General features: G+C 42.5%; 2 protein-coding genes across 6 annotated transcripts; one reads left to right on the top strand and one right to left on the bottom strand.

Moving 5' to 3' along the window:
- Window positions 1-5162: 5162 nt before the first annotated feature.
- LOC308371837 (coatomer subunit zeta-1-like) lies at window positions 5163-8566 on the bottom strand (the record flags this gene model as incomplete). The annotated part of the gene is made up of 9 exons (XM_080846838.1): window positions 5163-5730; window positions 6354-6392; window positions 6523-6574; window positions 7330-7407; window positions 7512-7567; window positions 7678-7769; window positions 7930-8011; window positions 8144-8212; window positions 8549-8566. 9 exons carry the CDS (start codon window positions 8564-8566, stop codon window positions 5683-5685), a joined length of 534 nt encoding a protein of 177 aa, XP_080702964.1. The 3' UTR covers window positions 5163-5682.
- A 664-nt stretch (window positions 8567-9230) lies between these two features.
- LOC308371469 (heterogeneous nuclear ribonucleoprotein A1-like) lies at window positions 9231-17405 on the top strand. Of its 5 annotated transcripts, none has more exons than XR_013968798.1 (11): window positions 9231-9313; window positions 10069-10185; window positions 10295-10441; window positions 10553-10763; window positions 11179-11274; window positions 11486-11554; window positions 11789-11863; window positions 11975-12160; window positions 12278-12412; window positions 16668-16754; window positions 16834-17405. XR_013968798.1 is itself a non-coding variant. In XM_080846379.1 (11 exons), exons 1-10 carry the CDS (start codon window positions 9233-9235, stop codon window positions 12788-12790), a joined length of 1179 nt encoding a protein of 392 aa, XP_080702505.1. In that variant the 5' UTR covers window positions 9231-9232; the 3' UTR covers window positions 12791-12797; window positions 15941-16039. The 5 variants fall into 5 exon arrangements, 3 of the variants coding, with proteins under 3 accessions (XP_080702505.1, XP_080702504.1, XP_080702506.1); XR_013968799.1 differs by having other exon boundaries at window positions 15941-16754; XM_080846379.1 differs by lacking the exons at window positions 16668-16754; window positions 16834-17405 and adding exons at window positions 12729-12797; window positions 15941-16039.
- Window positions 17406-21643: the final 4238 nt, after the last annotated feature.

Here is a 21643-nt window from a genome sequence, read left to right as displayed (position 1 = left end):
GTGTGTGTGTGAAGGAGTGAGGGAGTGTGTGTGAGGGAGTGATAGAGTGTGTGTGTCTGTGTGAAGGAGTGAGTGAGTGTGTGTGAGGGAGTGATAGAGTGTGTGTGTGTGTGTGAGGCAGTGAGTGAGTGAGTGAGTGTGTGTGAGGGAGTGATAGAGTGTGTGTGTGTGTGTGTGTGAGGCAGTGAGTGAGTGTGTGTGTGTGTGAGAGAGAGAGAAGAAAGAGCAGAACCAGAGTGAAAGGAGGAGGCCGCCTCACTCCCCAGGCATCATGGGTAGCTCGCACCATAGCTCAACACCCACACACATACACTCACACACACACACACACACACACACACACACACACACACACACACACACACACCCACACCAGAGGGGAGGGAATTTAATTTTGTACAAAGTCATAAAACCTGGCATATACCATCACAGCCATAAAGCATGTGCTGCCGTTTCAGGCCTTTGTCCAAACCTCATTTGAATTTCTATTTCATAACAGTGCAACAAAAAGAAGACAGGCATTTCAGGCCTCTCTCTCTCTCCCTTCTCACTACATTACTTCATTATTTGATTCTATACATACGTTTTATTTATTCATCCAAAGGTACAGGGTACTGCGGTTCAGCCCTGAAGCATGTGTTTCCCATCATAATACTTTAGGTGTAGTCTTCCCAAAGCACTTCAGAATGCACATGCTGTACAATGGGACACTAGGAAGTTTATGTCCATTGGCTTATCGGGCCAATCACCAGACTTGCATGATGCACTCACAAACTCATAAGCAGACCCGATAGGTTAGTATCAAGCATAATTCAGGACTCGGAATCGGTACAAAAGCCAGCCAAGAACCTCATTTCCTGCATTAGAATGTACTCTTGACATAAGGATACATCACCCTGTCTCTTCAGATTTAAGCAGTTTTCCTCGCATCCCCATATGGGTCACAATTATATAAATGATGCAAAATGATGTAATGGCAATGTCACAGGGGTGTGAGGACTTGACAAACCATAACTCTGCTCACCACCGAGGCCAAGCAGAAAAGGCTTTCTTTGTTTTGGCAAATGTATTTGATAGGGAACCTCAACACCACCACTCTCCTCATTATGACCGCCGCGCAGAGCGCTCGTTTGCATTCGTATGCACACATACACACACAGTAGACATATGTATGCATGCACAAATAATTCCTTTAATACATAAAAATGAAACACAAACCAATTTACACACACAAAACACACAAACACACTGACAACCATGACTCATTCTGTGCCAAAACCTACTGAACAGTTAGGCGGTCATATTTTGTAACGCTTTGCGTTACGTCTAGTTTAATGAATATGTTACACCTTTGCTTGGTGCCGGCCTCCATTTTGTTTTCCCCATTTCAATGTTGTGGTTTTGGCTCTGTAGACAGTATGTTTGTTCATCTTCTGTGAAACTGCAGGGTATTAGCAGTAGACACACAATGGCTGATCGTGGTTCTTTGAGAGCTGAATGAGGTGACTATGATGCATGCATTTGGAAAACGAGGGGCGAAGTGTCTCCACAAAAGCATCACACAGGAGGACTACTCACTGCTGGCCTGGAAAATACTGCAGCACTAAATCACGTGTGCACATCCAGTCCTCCCTGGGCGTCTGTCTCCTCATCCCTCTGCTCATCTATATCATCCTCTATCTTCTTCTCCCCCTATTCTTCCACTCTTGGTCTCCCTCTCCATCTTTTTCACATTCCCTCTCCTTCCCTTCACTCTCTCTGCCCCTAAGCCATCTCCTGTAAGGCACATTTTTCTGCCAACTTTTCCTACATTTCCCAACTTTCCCTTGCATTTTGGCATGGTACTATTTAGTGTATTTTTTTTTTTTAGTTTCTCTGCTGGTGACCATTTACATTATTTACATTTAAATGTCTAGATCTTCTGTTGTGTGTCTTGCTCCCTCTCTCTCTCTCTCTCTCCAATCTTCCCCTGCTTACGTCAAGACCCAGGTTTACCCTCACGCCCTCCTCTTGCTCCCCTCCCCCACCTTCTCCTCACGGGACAGTGGTTTTACGACTGCAATCCGACACTGCTTCTGTGTCCTATCAGTGCCAGGGTCGTAATTCACCTCAAAGGGAGCCAGCAGCGAATCACAGTACGCCCATAAATTCCCCTGTCAGGGCTACGCCAATGAGAGACCGGCATTAAATCACCGCTGTCAGGTTGGCGGCCAATGGTATGGCGGCAGCCATAAATCTGTCAGGGTGGAGGGGGGGTCTGTTAATGGCCGCTGCATTGCTGCTAGGGAATCCACTGGGGGAGGGGGAGGGGAAGGTAAGGAGGAATGGGGGGTGAAAAAGGGTAAGAGGAAAAGAAAAAAAAATGAGGCCTAAAAATGAGAACTATGAATGCACATTGTGCCGCTGCTTTTAAGAGAGAGGAGTGTTTTTGCTTCATTCTTGCCTGCACTGATGAAAAGATCTACACAAGATTCAAGTTTGAACATGACATAAAAGAGATAAGACCGAGAGCACATCACACATAACATCTCAGATTGATAGCTGCGTCACAGTTAGAGCCAGGGAGAATGTTACATGATCATAGCCTGAACAAAATCAGGCAAGGGGTTATACCTGCATACCACAAAACTGAAAAACGGTTGCCCTGTGAATCAAAATTATAACAAATTTTACCTGACAATTAAGGAAGGGAGTTTTGATCAAATATGAACATATTTGCCAGTCTTTTAGCCCATCAGTTACCATCTTCAGGACCCATGGAAGTACTAGAGCAGAACCAGGCACTGGTTCAGGTTTAACATCTAGCCTCCAGCACAGTCCAGCCCAGCCCTTCTTGGCTTTGCTGTGAGAGTTCGACCAGGACACGGTGCATGGTATTAGTTAGAGCCACGGTGCAGCTGCTAATGTCATTGGCTCAAATTATGTTTTCCCAGTCATTCCCTTGCGCAATTAGTGAGTCGGTCCCTTAGTTGCATACTCTGTGAACTTCATGCTCTCTGTGACAAGATTATAGGTTAATGGATCAGTGGGTATGGCTATGCTGATCGATATCTGCAGAAAATGCCTGACATTATATTCATTCACACCTGGAGGCAAACTCTCACGCTTATGAGACGTCTGCCGCCCCCCCTGCCTTCTCTACAATTCTTCACAACATTAACCTGTTGGATGAAACGCTTTCTCACTCTTCTTTTTTTTAACTCTTACCAGGAATACGAGAAGCATATTTTTCTTTCTTTCACAGCACTAGTATCTGTGCAGGTTCAAACAGGACTAGTATGTGTGGATACATTAATACTCACTATTATGACGGTACAGGCTTTGGAGGCGAGCTGAAGAGACTGAGTTATGGTCATTATGCTGTAATGAGGGGGAAGCGTGGGGGAGCGCGAGTTGTTCTTGGCCTGCTTCCCGCTGGAGCCTCTCGCACAGGGTAGTGTGAGCGCGTGCAAAGCCACAAACGGCCCTCGCGACGGCCATAAAGATTAAAACTGAAAATTCTGAACGGAGTTGCTGCCGATGACGGCCGTGAGATTGCTGCGGTGCCTGGCGACGGCCCATAAATACAAAAATGCCGCGGATGCATGCGGCGACACGTTTTGCAAACCAGATAAGTCACGTACAAAGAGCCTCGTCCAGCCCAAACACTCTAATCCATCTGTGTGTGTGTGCTTTTCAGAGAGCTTGTTTGATAGGGGGCATGGGTGCTTTTGGCCTGCCTAACTCAGGTTGTCTTTATCAGAGAAGACAGGTTTGCACAGCTTCACAGTCTAGACGCAAATGGATGAACACACACACACACACACACACACACACACACCTCCTCGTTGCTGTATAGCCTTCAACATACAAGTCAAGCAGGTGTTTACTGTCTTCATCCTTTAATGAAAACCACTTTCAATGATGCATCATTCCTATAATCCCAAAAGAAATCAAATGTATGAGGCTCTGTATACATGTATACAAACTAATGATCACGATGGAGTTCGTAGGATGTTGCATTTTCTATAACCTCAGGCGATTAAGCACTGGCACTTCAGTGATAAATTCTTGGGGGTAACACACACACACACACAGACTTGTGCTCTAAATTTAGACGGAGATGCGATTCCCTTATCTTGCAAACACACCGTCAGAGCCTCTACAGAACCAGCCATGCGATGGGCAGACAGATGCCGGGAGGAGGTGCATGCACACACTTGTCACGTCTCTTCCTATGCAGTCTCGGGTTTCACGTTTTAACACGTACCCTCAATCATGTGGCTAAGTATGGGACCAGCATGCCTGCCCGGGTCACTGTTGTTTCCTTGGAGACGCCCCCTCGTGCTGACAACATCCATATGACTGCTAAATGTCAGTGTAAATTTGGGAAGCTGTGTTGTGGTGCGGGTGACGTATTTGAAAAAATGACAGCGGTCTTCTCTTCAGGAGAAATCAACCGAGCATGAAAGCAGGCCTGGCTCACAGATGACCTCATATAGATAATGTCATTTATTTGTATGTCGTTTATATCTACCAATTATGTGTACAAGAAACAGGGCGCAGTTCTGTTGGTTGCCGTCTAGGTCCTCACATAAATCAAGGCCTAACTTCAAATCAATTTTACATGAGTACTGCAAACTTCTAAATAATTATTCACCACAATACCCCTCTTTTAGTACAGAGGTATTTTAGTAATGAACATTCCATTAAATATTTACTACTTGTTTTACACTTTAATTCTTAGTGACATGATTAGTCTTAGAGTTGGTGTTTGTAATTTGCCATGAGTAGAGATGAGAAGTCTGTAACTATACTGTAAATAATTACAAGTAGAGCAAATATCTGGGACTGCAAATCTTTGGAGATGTGCATTACGTGAGAATTGCAATGAATACATTAATGCATTCAACAAACACCCCACACTTACATATGAGACATCATACCTTCATACAGGCTTGACCCCAAAGGAGGCCGGGTGAAAATCCCCTTCAGCCACCAGGAGATGGCGCTGCTACTTCCATCATCTACTGACAGACCAACCTTCATAATCATGGGAAACTACAAAGAATTATTTTCCACCGTTTATTTTCATCAAAGGGCTAAACAAGGCCATACAATGCATACTGATTCGTATATGCTTCCTTAAATTCATAACAGACACACTGAAAGGTCTACACTTAACTTTTAAGTTACCCACTCACTGGTAATAACAGCGTGACAAAATGGAAAAAAAAAACACATATCTATACAAGGAGCAACAGGAGGAATAGAGAATTACTGTCTGGGCTGTTGTCAAAATCTATAAAGGGAAGGAGCTGGAGTATGCTACAGCCGGGAAGGAAACAGGTCACATCAGAGAGGGCTGCCTTATGATCACACACTCCAGACATTACCAGCATCCAGGCGTTTCCCTTCTTACTGGAAAGAGATCGTTGTCCAAACCATGGAGTCAAAAGATGAATTATGTCATTTGATGGGTGATGTCATTTCAGGATTCAGTGCAATGATCTCTGTGATATACAGAGGTATGAATACAGGAATGTCATTTTGTGTGTGTGTGTGTGTGTGTGTCTGCATGAGCACATGTGTGTGTGTGTGTGTGTGTGTGTGTGTGTATGTGTGTGTGTCTGCATGCGCGCGTCTGTGTGTGTGTGTGCGTGCGTGCATGCGTGTGTGTATTCAGGGGTTGTGGTTCCCGCTCTACCGCAGAAGTGACCACTTGATTTGTTCCTTTGCAGACTGAAGCACCTTTAAAAAACAGAGAAGATTGTAAAAAGAAAATGAGTCTCAATGTACAAACACAATGAAATGCAACAGATGTGTCATTGACTGACTGCCAATACAGTCACAGTTCTCAAGAGTTAGGAGAATAAAGGACATTAATGTCCTGAGTGACATCCTCAAATGCCCCCAATAAGACTGGTCCCGCACACACACAGGACTGTGCAAAGGGAAACATCTAATGTGATGCTCCTCAATTCCCTGATAAGGGTTTGCCAGACAAAGACTAAACTTGTATGTCCACTCACCGCATTGTAAAAAAAAGTCGGACATTTTAACCGCTCTCTCCCAACCCTCTCCCAGCACCTACTCATTTTTTTAACTTCCCGTACGAGAGCCTCTCCGAGGTTTGCTCGGAGAGGGCCAGGAGTGGCATAAATTTAGCTTTAGGGTAACATATTGTTGCAAAAGAGGCCAAATGGCTTTTCCTTGTTTGGAAGAATGTTCTAGACAAGTAGGGATGCACTCACATTAACCTGCAGACCTTTCTACAACCAGGTCATCTCTGCACAATTCCTAGAGTTCTTAACCTAAGACCTAACGGCCTACTGCAAAGCAGATATGCCACAAGTCAGTCAACGCACTCGTACCTGGGTCACAGTCTGCTCTGTCAATGGAACATCGTCACCCTGCAAAGAAAGCAAGAGAAAGCTCTTGTTGGGATCTTATGGTCTCTCAAGTCTCCATTGTCAGAATTTCACTGAGACATAGACGTAAATGACAACAACGAAAGGCCATCAGAGAGATGATGGTTCTTACCCTCAACGCTACGCGATACACAACCTGCTGTGGGTCACTCTCTAGGATGACTCTGCAGGATCAAGAAAATTTAAAAATTAAAAACAAGATCAGTGCATAAAAATAACAAGGCGTACAGCTATGAAATGGAAGACAGATAGATAAATTGATTGTTTAACAAACTAAGGATGTAAATTACTGACGTTTATTCGTCATTGTGCTTGCTCTAAGGGGGTACAGGCCACAAGCTCTGTAAGGCAATTTCATTGTTTTGGCGCAAAATGTACAATGAAATTGAAAAAGGCGGTCTTACATATACAAAAATATAAATATTCTTGTATCTTCTATGCCGACCCTTTATGTTATTGTTTGTTCAAGGAATTGCCCTAATATTTGCAACTCTATACATCTTCTGGTATAACCTTTACAATAGAATATAATGTGTTCATTTTATCATTTTGAATATAAAAGTATTCAGCACCATTTTGGTGTTATTTTTGTCTGATCGGCAATAAATGTACATTTTAGAATGTACACACAGAATACGACATCTCTATGAAGTTCACATTTGATTTAACAACCCCCCTCCCATATATTATGTTAATAGTAGAAGTGGTATTTTTGTTGTTGTTACTATTATTGTTGTTAATACTATATCTGTTATTATTACACCAGTTACATTACATTGTGAAAGTTGTTTAGGATAATAGCATGTGCTAAATAACTACATTTAAAATCAGTTGCATTTTAAAACACATAGATGGAATTCAAAGGGAATGCCACTTGAAGTGTGAAAGGTGAAACCAAAGTTGATGAAACAGGTCTTACCCTCCATCTACTATTTCATCAACCGCCAGGAACAATCCTTCCATGTTCTCTAGCAATGCTCTTCTTTCCACATTCTTCCTGCAGGGTGAAGGATATGAAAAACATATTTGATGGACCTCATCATGTGGTTACCAGACCAGCATACATCGAGGAGAGGGGAATCAATACACAGAATGACTTACCTCAACATTTGACTGAGGGAATCAAACAGGCAGTTCAGGACAGACATCAACATCAGCTGATTTGAAATGGGGGAAAACACAAAGACCCATGTTTATGTCTAAAGCTGATCTTGTGAAGAACCATTTACAGATGGAATTCAATTGATTTGTTTAGGCTTGTTTTTACCTCATTTTCATGTGAGCTTCCAATAACATAAAAATATAAGTCTATATTGCTCTTGTAGACCACAGTCAGTCCTTCTAAAAGTGCGATCTCACCTGAGGAGGCAAACACATTGTGGTATGAGATGGTGTATTATACCAAATGGGTAATGGTCTGAGACTACAGAGATACAGTGAGTTTGAATGACATATTAAAGAGACTTCAGAGATACAGTGAGTTTGAAGGACATATTAATGGACAAACATGACAGCTTACTGTCTGTGCGGTGAGTCTTGTTGAAGATGTTCTTCTCAAAAGCTTTCTGTTCCTTTACTGTCGGGTATGTGTCATCATAATACTACAGAAACGACCAAAATGGGCATAATCACATAAAAACAGCACGTATTGAGATAACAAAAAAGTGTTATACAAGGCATCGACAGGAGTAACAGTATGTTTTGAATATTGTAAGAAGCCTAAAATAACATACCTTTGCATATAGTCGTTCACCGTCATTATCAAGAATGAGTACCGCTTTTACAGTGTACAGTGTGGGTTCCTGGAAGTATAGCAGCAACAAACATTATGGTTTAGTAACTGCATTATGACGATCTTACTTGTACATCCAGAACAACGATCCCATATGGAGTGATAGGTAAAATGTCCATCATCCAGATACTTAAGTTGAAAAAAACCTTGTGCCCTTTGCCCAGCTGTGCTTAGACAGCTAGCTACAACACAATGATTATTGTGATGAGAAAACGTTCAATGAATTATGGCTACGCCTGAAGTTACACTATCAGACACACTCCTCATGCTAAATCTTTTACCATTGAAATAACAGTCATTTTAATGACTTATCAATCAAATATTGCAATGTAAATGCACATCATACCAGGGCAAACGAGTCCATCTTCACTTCCTTGCTGTTGGATGACGCAAACACCCACTACGTGCTCTTCTTCTTGAGCTTTCCTCTACGATGTTGCAAAAGCTCCCTATCGCCATCTATTGGGAAAATGACAAAAGACCGTGGTAAAGAGGAACTGGTTAGACATACTGTATGTCCTTCCTTGTAACCATAGCCATCTATATATGTCTACGCTTGTAACCCCAGACAGCGAAAAGGTGAAATACAGCATTTATATTTTATATGATCATCATATCCTTACTCTATCTATCATATACTTACTCTTAAATCTATATGGGTTCTGACGTCACACACTATCTAGTGACAGACGGACAAACACAAGCCAATAATGACAATAATGCTGAAAAGCATATGGCCTTTGATGCCTTTAATGCAAAATGGAAACCATGTCATATCAAATGTTATATCATTATATTATCAGCAAGTTAATAATGGGAAACTGTTGGTTTAATTAAACCCGTATTTATCAGAAAACTACATTTTACTTTGCTACAAAATCTTGTGTCGCTGTATTTTAATTTTTTTGTCAGTGCAAAAATGTGTTAGCATGGGCTGAGATCCAATCAGCTTACAGTTTACTTTGGCGGGTTTTGAATCAATCACCTAAAATCACTTTACTGAGCCTTCAACTGTTCGAACGAAGTCGGAATGCGCATTGGCGTGACCACAAAGAGGGTTGGGCTGTTGAAGGTAGTGCTAAGCCTTCGTACCACGATGTCCAAGCAAGAGGTAAATTGTTGTCTGTTAATAGGCTTGCTTAGACATTACAGCCTGGATGAAACAGTGCATTTAAGGCTAATGTGAATTTTGTAAACGTCTGTGCTGTCCAAAATATTTGTAACTGTATATCTAGCTGTTAGCGAAGTCATAGGTCAAACAGCCTCCCATCGTGCATTTTGCTGTTTAGCAGTAGAAAGCTAGGCTAGCTAGCTAGCGATAGCTTGGATAGCAATGGACACCTTTTGTTTCGTTAGCTTGCGAATAGAGGGCCATTTGTACATAATAACCAATGCATTATTGTCCATACAATTTGGGGTTGAGAACCAGTTGAGAACACATTTGTTGAGTCAGAGTAGTCCTCTGTTATGTTGATAATAGCGTCATTTAAAACAAGTGCGCCATTTTACGCCGGCAAACTAAGGTTAACTAGCTTACCAGCTAACCATAGTGAATGTTTTCAAGGAAGCGTATGCAGTATCAATGGCTAGGTAAGAAGCACTAAATGGGCTGTCTCCGGCACGTTTCTGGTTTAGTGTGCTTCAGTTATGCAGATGATTCGCTAACACTTTAGTATGGCCTTTGACCATTTATTTAATTTAGCTCGAGATGCTAATCTCTTCGTAGTATAAAAATGGCGTCACGGATATGGCCTGCTGCTGCTTCACCTCGAAGCAAACCAACCACAACATGAAGGTGTTTGAATGGGAATGCACGTAGGCGAATGTTCTCTTATAATTAATATTCTCATTTGTTTTTGCTCACAGGCACCCCGTGAACCCGAGCAGCTCCGCAAGCTGTTTATAGGAGGACTGAGTTTTGAGACGACAGACGAGAGTCTTCGTGCCCATTTCGAACAATGGGGAACCCTCACGGATTGCGTGGTGAGTAGCATGTTTGAAGCATCCATGGTGGCTGTTAGGGGCTTGTGTCTTTTTGGTCACATTTGCTTCAAATTTGGTGGAAATGACAGCGGCCCATACTGTGCCATAGGTCATGCGGGACTCCGAAACGAAAAGGTCAAGAGGTTTCGGGTTCGTGACGTACAGCAATGCTAAAGAAGTCGATGAAGCCATGTCCGCCCGTCCACACAAGGTGGATGGGAGAGCAGTGGAGCCCAAGAGAGCAGTTTCGAGAGAGGTACTCAAACTGTTCATGACCATTGGACCAGTCAGAATAGTGTCCATACACTTCATCTTTTTTATATACAATTATTCCTAATCAAGTCCCCCTCCCCCTGTGCTTTGTCAGGACTCTAGCAAGCCTGGCGCTCACACAGCTGTCAAAAAGATATTCGTCGGCGGCATCAAGGAAGACACTGAGGAGCACCATTTACGAGACTACTTCATAGAGTTTGGTGAGATTGAAGCCATCCACATCATGACTGAGAAGAACAGTGACAAGAGGAGAGGATTTGCATTCGTCACGTTTGATGACCACGACTCTGTCGACAGGATTGTCAGTAAGTGAAAAACCTTTTGATTCCCATTATTTCTCTCCTAGATTGGCTCAAATATTGCCAAAATCATGGCTGTGTCCCTCTAAGACCCTTGGCAGCGGTGATTGCCAGTATCTTGATAAAATAAGAGTGACTTGATTAACCCTAAGAGCTTTTGATCAAAATTGTCAATAAGGAGGCCTTAGGTTTTTATTTGTTCTTGTCAGTAAATTTAAAACAATTTACATAAAGCATGTTATGGCTCCATTACCTTGTGTCCAAAGTGTATAAGTTACTGCAGAGAAGACATGGCTTCCTCGTATTGAAACTGTATTCCTATATACCTATTTTCTTTAGGAAACGGTCACAGTTGGATTGAAAAGCAGTTACAAATGTCAATATGCACTTCTAATGTGTTTTTCCTGCAATGTCCTTACAGTCCAGAAGTACCACACGGTAAATGGCCACAACTGTGAGGTCAGGAAAGCCCTGTCACGGGAGGAGATGAACAGGATTGGGATGAGCCCAAGAGATGGTGTGTAAAGTGGCAAAAATGTGTGCCTTTTTTTTTAATTTGCTAAGTTGATGCTAACTTATACTTTCCATTCAGTCTCACTATGGTGGCTGGGATGGCCTGTGTGTTATTTTTTACTTGCATGTCAGCCACAGAAATGTCTAATTGGTAGTCAGTGATGTAGTCTGAACTTTGCGTTTTATCTGCTCTGAAATCCTTGTCCCTTGTCCAGGTGGCCGTGGAGGAGGAGGAGGTGGAAACTTTGGAAGAACCGGTGGAGGTGGTGGAGGGGGATATGGAGGTTGGTTAACTGGATTTGTCAGTTTTGACTACTTCCATATTGGTATTTGTAAAGCTGCTCCCAACTGCAAGGTGGCACGCAACTTCCAGAGTGGATGGTCCTGTGCCTTTTTATCAAACGCAGTTTTGGAAGTTTTTGTAGCCTCACGTTTTGAATCAACAAGAGAAAATTGTATGGGTTTTGGTGTGCTGCTTATTGTGATTAACAAAAGACTCTCTCTTACCTTGACTACAGGTGGAGGAGGATATGGAGGTGGAAGAGGAGGCTATGGAGGAGATGGTTACAATGGCTATGGAGGAGATGGTGGTGGTGAGTTAAAGACATGGCAGTCTTTAGCAATCGTGTCGTCACTTATTCTATGCTCCTTATGAAGCATTATACTTGACCGTTAAATTGAATCATTTGTGTTTTTCTGGACAGGTGGCTATGGCGGCGGTGGTGGTGGTGGTCCAGGAGGCTATGGCGGTGGTAACCGTGGTTATGGAGGAGGAGGAGGAGGCAACAGTGGCTATGGAGGCAACCAGGGTGGGGGCTATGGAGGCAGTGGCGGTGGCGGCTACAATGGTGGAAGCGGAGGCGGTGGTGGTGGCGGCAACTATGGCGGTGGTCAGTGGCGCTCATCCTGTGTCTACAATTAAATGATGAAAAATCTTCAATCCCAAAACCTACCAGACATTTCTACGTCAAAACAGATCAGTTTACCCGGCCTACCCGTCTTTGCAGGAAACTTTGGAGGTGGTAACGACTACAATGACTTTGGGAACTACAATCAGTCGTCTTCCAGCTATGGCCCAATGAAGGGTGGTAACTACGGTGGTGGAGGAGGAGGCGGAGCGAGAAACAGTGGCCCATATGGTGGTAAGTCTCCGCCACGCTTAACCATTTTACCCAACACCTCTGATAATGAACTCATCCTACAAGTCATTTAGGGTTTGTCCCTTCATGAAGGGCTTCGTTAATGTTCAAGTTCTTTAAAAGGGCATGGGTCTAACACGGCTCCGTGTCTCATCTCCCTTACTTGTCCCTTGCGTTCATATTTTGTACCAAATATGTTCCGTCTGACCTTCAGTCCTCAGGGAGCAAGGTATTTGAGTGTAGCCCTAACTTGAGTGTAGTGTAACTGTATCCCAGCTGTCCACTAGTTTTAAAAGAGAACGCACTGGCCATTTTGTAGGTGGGTATGGTGGAGGATCTGGCGGTGGCTATGGCGGAGGCTCCGGAGGTCGTCGATACTAAGCAATGGGTAAGCATCGCGCCCGACAGTGGGCTGTTAGTACCCCGTACTTCCCTTTTTTAAAACAACAACAACCAGCACCACCTCTTTCACCCTCGATTAGACTGCTTGGTTCATCCATGACCCTCTGAAAAGTTCACAGTAACGCTACGGTGAGATTCAGTGTTTCCCACACATTGACGAGACTATGGCGCACCGCCATAGTCTAATTTCGGCCGCCATAGTCTCTGCGTGCACATGAAGTTTTTTTTTTTTTTTTGCTCAGACGAAGTTCGTGTCGCTCTCATTGGGATTGCATGAGAGCACGAAGTTCGGCTGTCTGCCTGCGACTGCGCCGAAAACAAAACACTGTTGAGATATGTTAGTGTTTCCCCTACCATTGTATAAGGGGGTGCCCCGCCCCCCCAACGGCACCCCCCCTGAAAGGTCAAGTTGACTTTGCTCAATTTAATTTTCTATAAAGCGCCAGATCACAACGGAAGTCAGTTAAGGATACCTTTCCTATAGAACAGGTCTATACTCTATAGCTTGTTATTTTATTAAACACAATAAATAGCTTTGTGTTATTTATCTTATTTGCACAACGGCATGTCATTTTTGTCACTAGATGATCGCGCGTTTACAATTGTCTTCTGCGGACTTCTGCCCCGATGCGCAGATTGCGCACACGTTACTTTCTGTTTGAAGATAAGATAGCAGTTAGTAGTTGCCGGCCATCTAAACCATCTAAAATGCATATTTTGCTCGCAATATATTTGGAAATACAGTCAAAAAGCTGTCCGATTTGAATGGGGCTATTTATTCATGTATATTTTGTCGTCACTCGATCTTGAGAGATGTCTTCAAGTAACGTTAATGTTCCAAAGTGAAACATTCTAATGTGTGCACCCAGTTTCAGAAAGTTACTAGCCAGACTAGCGGTAGCTAGCTACTGAAAGAATGCCATGGATCCAGCAAAGCGTAGAGCTAAACGAATGTATGAATATGAACACCGGGCCTTCTTGCCTGAATGGGAGGAATTATTTGCGGAATGGAAACCCCTTTGCTTAATATGCAAACGTCACGGTCGCATTTTAAAGCCTTGAACTTGGATGCTAACATAGCCCAGGAGTTCCTAAAAGCAGAGCTGGGCAAGCACAAGGTACATTCTTTGATACATCAGTCAGACTCGGCTAAGTACTCTGAAACGGTCACGTTGGCATCGTATCAGGTGTCATGGAATATTGCTCGATCAAAAAAGTAATATAGTGAGGGAGAGTTTGAAAATTGAACAGAGGATATCTGACATTAACTATAATGAGCACCTTTAGACCATTATAGTCTTCAATATGTTTATTTTTGTGCCATATTTTAAATCTACATTTGTTAATTTCTCTTCCTAAAACAAAGGGAGGCAACTGCTGATATCAAGCTCTTCTCCAGGCACAGTCTGTTTCTCTGCTTTGTTTTGATCAGTCATTGCAGAGAAGGAGGCCTCACATTAATATGTGGAGGCAAAGTGTAGTAGCTGTTCCTAAGCTTTCTCTCCCGGGTCAGGGTGCTCTTGCTTCACACAAATCCCAAACAAAATCTCAGCAGATGTCTTCAATATGTTTATATTTGTGCCATATTTTAAATCTCAATTTGTTAATTTATCTTCCTAAAACCCACTAGAGGACACTATTTAAAAGGTTATTTTTTTAAAAAAAATCTTATGGGGGAGCATGCCCCCAGACCCCCCTAGTTTTGTTGGGTCACAGGAAAAATAATAGGTTTTATGTAGGGGCTTATCCCCCCCAAAAGTGGTAGTTTTAGGCCGAAACCCCCCCCCCCCCCCCCCCCAAAGTGGTAGACCGGTAAACATGCGCCCACCGCGCGTCCCCCCCCCCCCCATAGTCTCCAAAATTTCTGTGGGAAACACTGAGATTGCTAACATTGGTCCTGATGAGATAGATAACATGTTCTGTAGTGGTAGGACCATCCCAGACCATGCCCGCATTATTGATGCCATGATGTGGGTCATTGTAATTGAATACCTAATGCTGAGTAGGACTGGGGTGGGGGATGCAGCAGCAAACTTTCACTGACCACCCAAGCTAAGATCTCACAGAAGAACTTATGAATTTGGCAGTTTCCTTGTTATGTAAATCAGTGCATTCCTACTTCAGTCAACAGTTCAGTCCTCTCTTCGCTAATGACCTCTTGCTTATCTGAATTGAAGGTTTGCTTCTGTGACTAGCATCCTCTGATCCCCTGTTTCTTTTAGTTTTGGTCGTCTTTTGTTTTCTGAAATGCGAGGCAGCCAGAGGTGCCTCAGTGGTAACTGTGTGTATATGTATGTTCCGTATTGTCCAACAGGCCACAGTGCTTAGGAGAGGAGAGCCAGAGAGAGGACAGGGAAAGGAGGAAAGCAAAGAAAGGAGCAAGGAAGCAGGTTTACAACCCTAGATCTGCTCAGCCAAGCGCTGCGGTGGATGCTAACGCATCCGCTGCACCAAGAGACGTGTACATTAGGGGAGGAAAATCATGTGGGTTGGGAGAGGGGAGGGGGAGGATTGCAAATGGAAGGAAACACCAGTTTATATATCATTTGTTTTTGTCTCTTTCCCTTTTATTTGTAATAGGAAACAAAAAAAAAAGCTGTCGATAGTTATTAGTTTGTAGTTTTTGCTTCTTTTTTTTTAACTTGTCTTGTGAAGTGTAAGGCATTCCAATAGGTCATTGGTAGGGTTTAACTTTGTTTTGAGGTATATTTTGCATCCCCCTAGGGTGTTTTAAATGTAAATCGCAGCAAATCAAGATTAAATAAACGGCTTCAGTTTTTCTTTTTTATTTAAATGTGTACGTGATCACTCTTCGTCTTGTAGTTTTTAGAGGTTTGTTATATGGTTGAATTTGAGTTGCTGCCAAAAAGGTAAACACGTTTTGACATGCTACCTTCATACACTCACTGTAGTTGTAGATCATGTACATATTCCATGCGTAAGGTGAGGCGCCTTAAATGGGGGAGAAAAGCCTAAGCTTTTCAACTGGATTAAATTTGAACCCATCTGAAATTTCTGCTTTGACTTGTTTTGAGCTCTTAAAAGCTCTCTTGCATGCTAGAACGTAGTTGGTCATACCAGTTCCTTTCAATCACGGTGCATAATAATTGAGAAAAAAAAAAACTACAGGACAGCCCACTCCTAGGACCATAGCTACCTGTAAACTGCAAGTCGGAGGCAAGCTGCCACACAGGACAGCGAGACTAGCCAATGAGAGATGCCGAGCAAAGATGCTAGCCAATGGAAGGAGACCAGCTCAAGGGCTAGCCAATGGAAGGAGCCAGCTGAGCCAATGGAAGGAGTCAGGCTAGCTATTGGGAGACACCAGCTGAGAGGGAGGGAAGTAGCAAGATCCTCGCAAGGAGCCAGCCAGCCAGAGAAGCAGGGGCTGAGTCCTGAGCAAGTCTTATTGAGTACAAATGGTTGCTCTTGAAAGACTAGCAAATGTCAAGGTATTTTATATACCCAGACTGGTAGGTAAGAAGAGAACTTTTAAATACACTCTTTTATGTATGGTGTGTTAATTTATTTATTTGATTTTTTTTATCGGAATGTCTGGTAGCAGTCTAGTCTTTGCCTCTAAAGATGGTTGATGCTTGACTGGCTAGTTGAGACAAACCTCGACTGCTATTACAATGTAGTGTGTGATGGTGGATTATTTATTACTAAGTGCGAGTGATTCAAGAACCGTTTAATATTAACTCCAGTGTATGACTGAGGTATGGTGGAGTTTAGTGCATGAGAGGTTATGTGGTCTCAGTGTATTAGAGCGTGACGAGTACTTTTGTTCTGTCCAATTTGAGGCCCTTTCTGGATGTACTAGGTTGTACTAAGTTGAATCTTTTCCATTTTCTAGATTATCAAAGCTGAGTGAACTGGACTGAGCTGTGCTTGACCAGTTAATGCATGTTGCAAACTGGTGGACTCCCATTGAATTTCATTGGTAAGTAATGCCACTAGTGGTCTCTTGTCGGTGGACTCTTTATTGTGCATTCATAACCTTTCCTTTTTCTCTGTTCCAGGGTTCCCTTTTTTTCGTTGACGGACCAAATGATGTTTGCTGGATTTTTAACCTTTTATGCATTTTAAAAATGTGTTTTTAATGCATCTTGCAATAAAATTGCAACTTTTTGATTAATAATGCTGTGTGGTTGGAGTGATTCCTGAAGCTACCACCAAGTGGCTCACTTTAGTTTTTTTTGGAATACTTTTTGAACAGTTTGTAATCTCAGAGGGAAGGTTTTCATTAATTTGTGTGTGTGTGTAGTAATAGGTTCTATTTATTATATATATATTTGTAAACTACATCTTCTTAAACTTGGCCTCATTATTTAAAAAGTACACAATTCACATAACTGCACACACAATGCAGACACTCATCTGCTATATAAAACACAAAATTGTATATGGTTAGATGTTTCTGGTCAATTAGGGTGTTACAGTGCACTTCAGGGTGAGCTGATGAAGTTACCTTACACAGAATATAAACTCAAGTGCAGTGCTGATTTCAGTCATTTTTCTGAATAACTGTGGTCCTAAGTGTTGGATAGTGTATATAGTTGATCTTTGTTTATGTATTTACCTGTGTGTGTGTGTGTGTATAGACTTTTTGTATTTTTAGTGTATGACTGAAAAATTGATAAAAAAAATAAATAAAAAAATGCCTGATTTAAAACCAATGCTCTCTGGAATGCCCATTACCTAGTGAACGTTCCCAGTGGGAATAGCCTAGATGTAGAGATGTCTTTGACAGTCCCTCCTTTTTTCCTGCGGAATTCAACAAATTATTAACAATGTACCAAAAACAATTCCCCACGATACTGCATATATATAATTTGCAAAAAACAAGCCTTGATAAATCTCAGACCTGCCAACATGTACGCATTTTGCGTACCTGGCACGCATTTTGACATCAAAGTACGCTGGTACGAGTTGATGGTCTAAAAGTACCCATAACCAAAAAAATATATATCTTTTTTTTTTAAGAACGCATAACGCTCAATAATGCATTGCCGGTTTTCAATGGGTTCAAACTTCACAGTCTGTCTCTAGTCACCAATGCGTACATAGGCAGCTGCAGCAGAGCAAGAAGCAGAAGAGGAGTTTGACCAATCACAGACCCCCTATCGTTACTATCCCCTGTATTACCATCGAAATCAGAGAATACTAGGTTACTCTGCGGTCAGAAGAATCAACCGCTGTTTAGGTGTCAGTTAGCGATTTTCCATTCATGAATACTTACCTAACTCTCCCTTCCCGACCACATCTGGCCAATTCTTCAAGTGAGGAGATTAAAAAAAATCACATAAAGGTAAACTTACGAGTAATGTAGAGATAAGATGTTAAAAATGTATTTAATTTTAGCCCAACGATGTTAACCATGTGGTTTTCGTGTTCGCCATCGATTTAAAATGGCAAATACATCTAAGTGTCTTGGCTGTGTTATAAATGGTTTGACTTTACGCTTTTGGGGTTTTTTCAAACTACTTATTTTAGGCAAACTCTTGTAGTATGTTACCATGGCAGAACCACCGGATAAAATAAAAAGATCGCAAAAAATCATTGATAGTTACCGGGAGAGATGGCCATGCCTCCGTTCTTTTAGACATCCCCACCATGCTTTCTGCACAGTGTGCAATGTCATTATTGACATCAGTCACCAAGGAGCAACAGGTAACGAACACAGTGAGATGCATATTATCAGAAAATCATAGGCCTATCTGTCAAGTTCATGCTAGAGGTCCGCGGCAGCCTTCTACGTACAGTGTCCACACATGATTACGCACAGCTGTTGTCATGTCACAGTGTAAAAGGCTATTTGTTTCTAATAATAATACAAATAATAGGCTAATGATAATAGCAGACATCCAAAGTCTCCCGGAAGTTCCGGGAGTCTCCCGCATATTGATAACCACTCCCTGATGCCCTCAAATGACTTAAAATCTCCCGGAATCTAGAGCGAGCGACGTGCTCCAAACCGTGTTAGCATCTGTGTAGCGCGCGCACGACAGAGAGGGAGAGGGACCTGGAGACTGTGAGTGTGTGAGGCAGTGTGCGTGTGTGCCTCAGGAGCATCCTGATTGGCCTGTTTCGGTAAGTAGAATGATATTATGCTTTTATAACTTTTAGGGACCACAACAGTAATACGTAGGCCTAGGGGGGGAATACCTCCCTGAAATGACTTTTTGCAGGTTGGGATGTCTGTAATAGCCTAAAAAAACTCTTCCACTGAGTATAATTTAATTAAATAATAAAGAAGCAAACACAGCGCCATCATTTGGTCTTAGCAGTTGTCTAGTCCTGGTATCACATGTAATTGGGCTTGCATTCAAACATCAGACGTGGGGAGAAAAAAGAATGATGAATCATGACACTTGATAGGGAAAAAATACAACATGACCATTGTGTGAGAAGTTCCTAAGGAGCCTAGAGTGAAATAACATCCCAGGCTACAAATTTGTTGTCACAGTTATCACTTATAACTGTTATCACAGTCTTTTTATTTTATTTCATTAGGCCTTCTAAAGTGGTTCAGAACTGCATTATTTATTAGCTCAGAATGTCGTCGATTGGTTCAATAATGCAACAACAGCATTATAACTAATAAAATGAAGGCCACAAAATGTTGCCGCGCCGCACCGCACCGCGCCGCACCGGGGTGGTACTCAAACACATTTTCCAATGTTGGCAGGTCTGAAATCTCCATCCTCCTAGTGACCTACTTGGCAAGTTTTAGTGACCTGCATGACATTTTACTTCAACTTAGATTTCAATAACATTTAAATATGAATGATAATATTGGAACCTGTCTAAAATGATGAACATGAAATGAAGACAAATGACAACTCATTTGTTGTGAGTTTTCTTATCTTTGAATAATCTTGTTGATATATGTGAAGTTGAAGTGGGGTTATATAAGAATTTATGGTACATTTTTATTAATCACCAACACAAAATCAGTCAAAAATGTGCAAATCCTGATGGGCCTGCTTTGATCAAAAGGATTAGGTATTTCAGTGAGACTATTGCAGCACTGAAGTGTTTCTTAGCCGGTGTGAGCTCAAACTAGGGGACTTTTCTCCAAAAGAAGCTGCCAATTACAAATGGAATGCAAAGGGTAGCCATAACTCTTGACGTATGTGACTGCCCTGTGTGCAGCTCATGCGGAAAGAGCTTTTGTATGGGATGGTGGATGGAGAGGTCAAGACTGTTAGTCCTGGCCCAGAGAGATGGCTTGGCATGGGGTATTGGACATGAGTTAGGATAGTGCGGGGGATTTTTCCGTCTCCTGTTATTGTAGAGGAAAAGTAGTTTTAAAGCAAAACTCAAAATAAAAGCATAGGAGATGGAGTTTGAGGTAGGGGTGGATGGATCAATTCAGTGGAGACCGACCAGTTGGACACCCCACGTCAAATACAGACACGTTTTAGTCAGCTGGCTGTCTCAGTTGATTTGATTTTTGTGAAGTTTATGAGCTGAAGTACTTCCAATAGCTCTCATTTTTCCATCTGCATAGGCAACACATCAGAGAGACATTCATTTCAAGATTAATGACTTCAAACACCCATTTGGCTCCGTGCTCATCCACACTAGTCTCCAGCCCACAGAACTAATGATGAATGCAAAACATACTAGAAGGGTCGGGTAAGAACCAGCCACATGCATCCCTCACACCTGCCCATAAGAAACTAGCCGCCCGTCCAGCCACTGTCGATTGAGACTTCTATTGGGCGTGATAGTATTTAATATAATAAATTAACTAGTAGAACCTGACTTGCTCCAAATGTCTCTTTTTCTTCCCCCTCCATCTCTCTCTCTCCCCATCGCTTCTCGATTTCCCTTCCCTTTGTTCGACTGGTTAGTTTTACTGTTTCGGAGCAGTCACATGGCCACCCAGGCCCGGCTTCTGATTGGCTGCTCTCTCCTCATTTCTTCCTCTCTCCCCCTCAGCCCTGAGCAGACTTGAGAGTTATGGCCGTCATAAAAATGTAGATAATGCATTGTTAACTAATTCTGCGTGCTAGGAGCTGATATATCCTTCGCTCTAAATCTTGATGGCTGTAATAAAAGGAAAATGCTAATGCTTTGCCCTATACAGGCTTAGATCAGTCTCTCTCTTTTTTTTTTTTTAAATGGAGAGTAAGGAGATGAAGGGAGGGGTAGGTAGAATGATAGGAGATAGGAGGCACTGGGCATGTGTGTGTTGGTATTTCAAGGATACCACCAGACAGGTAATCTGGGCCTGGGTCTTTTGGGATGTGTGTGGGAGGAGAAGAGAGAGACTGTAGCCTGTTTCCTCTCTGCTCTCAGCGACCATGGCAGATTAACAGGCTCCTGGTCGTAAGCCCTTAAAAGCAGAATGTGTCAGAGGCTGTGACGGCTCACCGCGGTGAAGACAGTGCGATGGCGTGGTGAGAAGTTTTCACCTCTTCATCTGGCGAGTGAAAAGGACAAAGGTGAAGCCAAGAAAAAATACCACACCTCTTAAAAGGAAAGAGAAGGGGGGGGGAATAGATCTTTTTCTGAATCCCGTGAAATGTGATATTGCTGTCTGTTGCTCGTAAAAACCTCAGGCCGCAGAGGCAGTTTTGTCAAAATGTATGTGACCTAGCATGATTTAAAGAAACAAGGGGCAGTCTAGACATAGAAAAGTCTGTGTTTACCTATGCAAATATCAAATTGAGGATAACACAAAGTGTTTCCTAGTGTCAGGTCTGTGAACGCCTCAGTTTTAACCAGAGAACACACCAATATCATGAAACCTCCGCTCCCTACAGATGAAGTGGCATGTTCCCAACACCATCCTCACTTGCCAAGCCAACACCTGGTTTC

Source organism: Sprattus sprattus (assembly GCF_963457725.1).
Source record: "Sprattus sprattus genome assembly, chromosome: 10".
NCBI lineage: Eukaryota > Metazoa > Chordata > Actinopteri > Clupeiformes > Clupeidae > Sprattus > Sprattus sprattus.
This window is presented reverse-complemented; position numbering and strand designations above follow the sequence as displayed.

Excerpts from the sequence above, each read along its gene's own strand:
- LOC308371469 (XM_080846379.1), top strand. The coding sequence starts at position 9,233 with ATGCGCATTGGCGTGACCACAAAGAGGGTTGGGCTGTTGAAGGTAGTG. Across the intron at positions 9,314-10,068 it reads CCACGATGTCCAAGCAAGAG|GCACCCCGTGAACCCGAGCA; the intron begins GTAAATTGTTGT and ends TTTTGCTCACAG. Across the intron at positions 10,186-10,294 it reads GAACCCTCACGGATTGCGTG|GTCATGCGGGACTCCGAAAC; the intron begins GTGAGTAGCATG and ends ACTGTGCCATAG.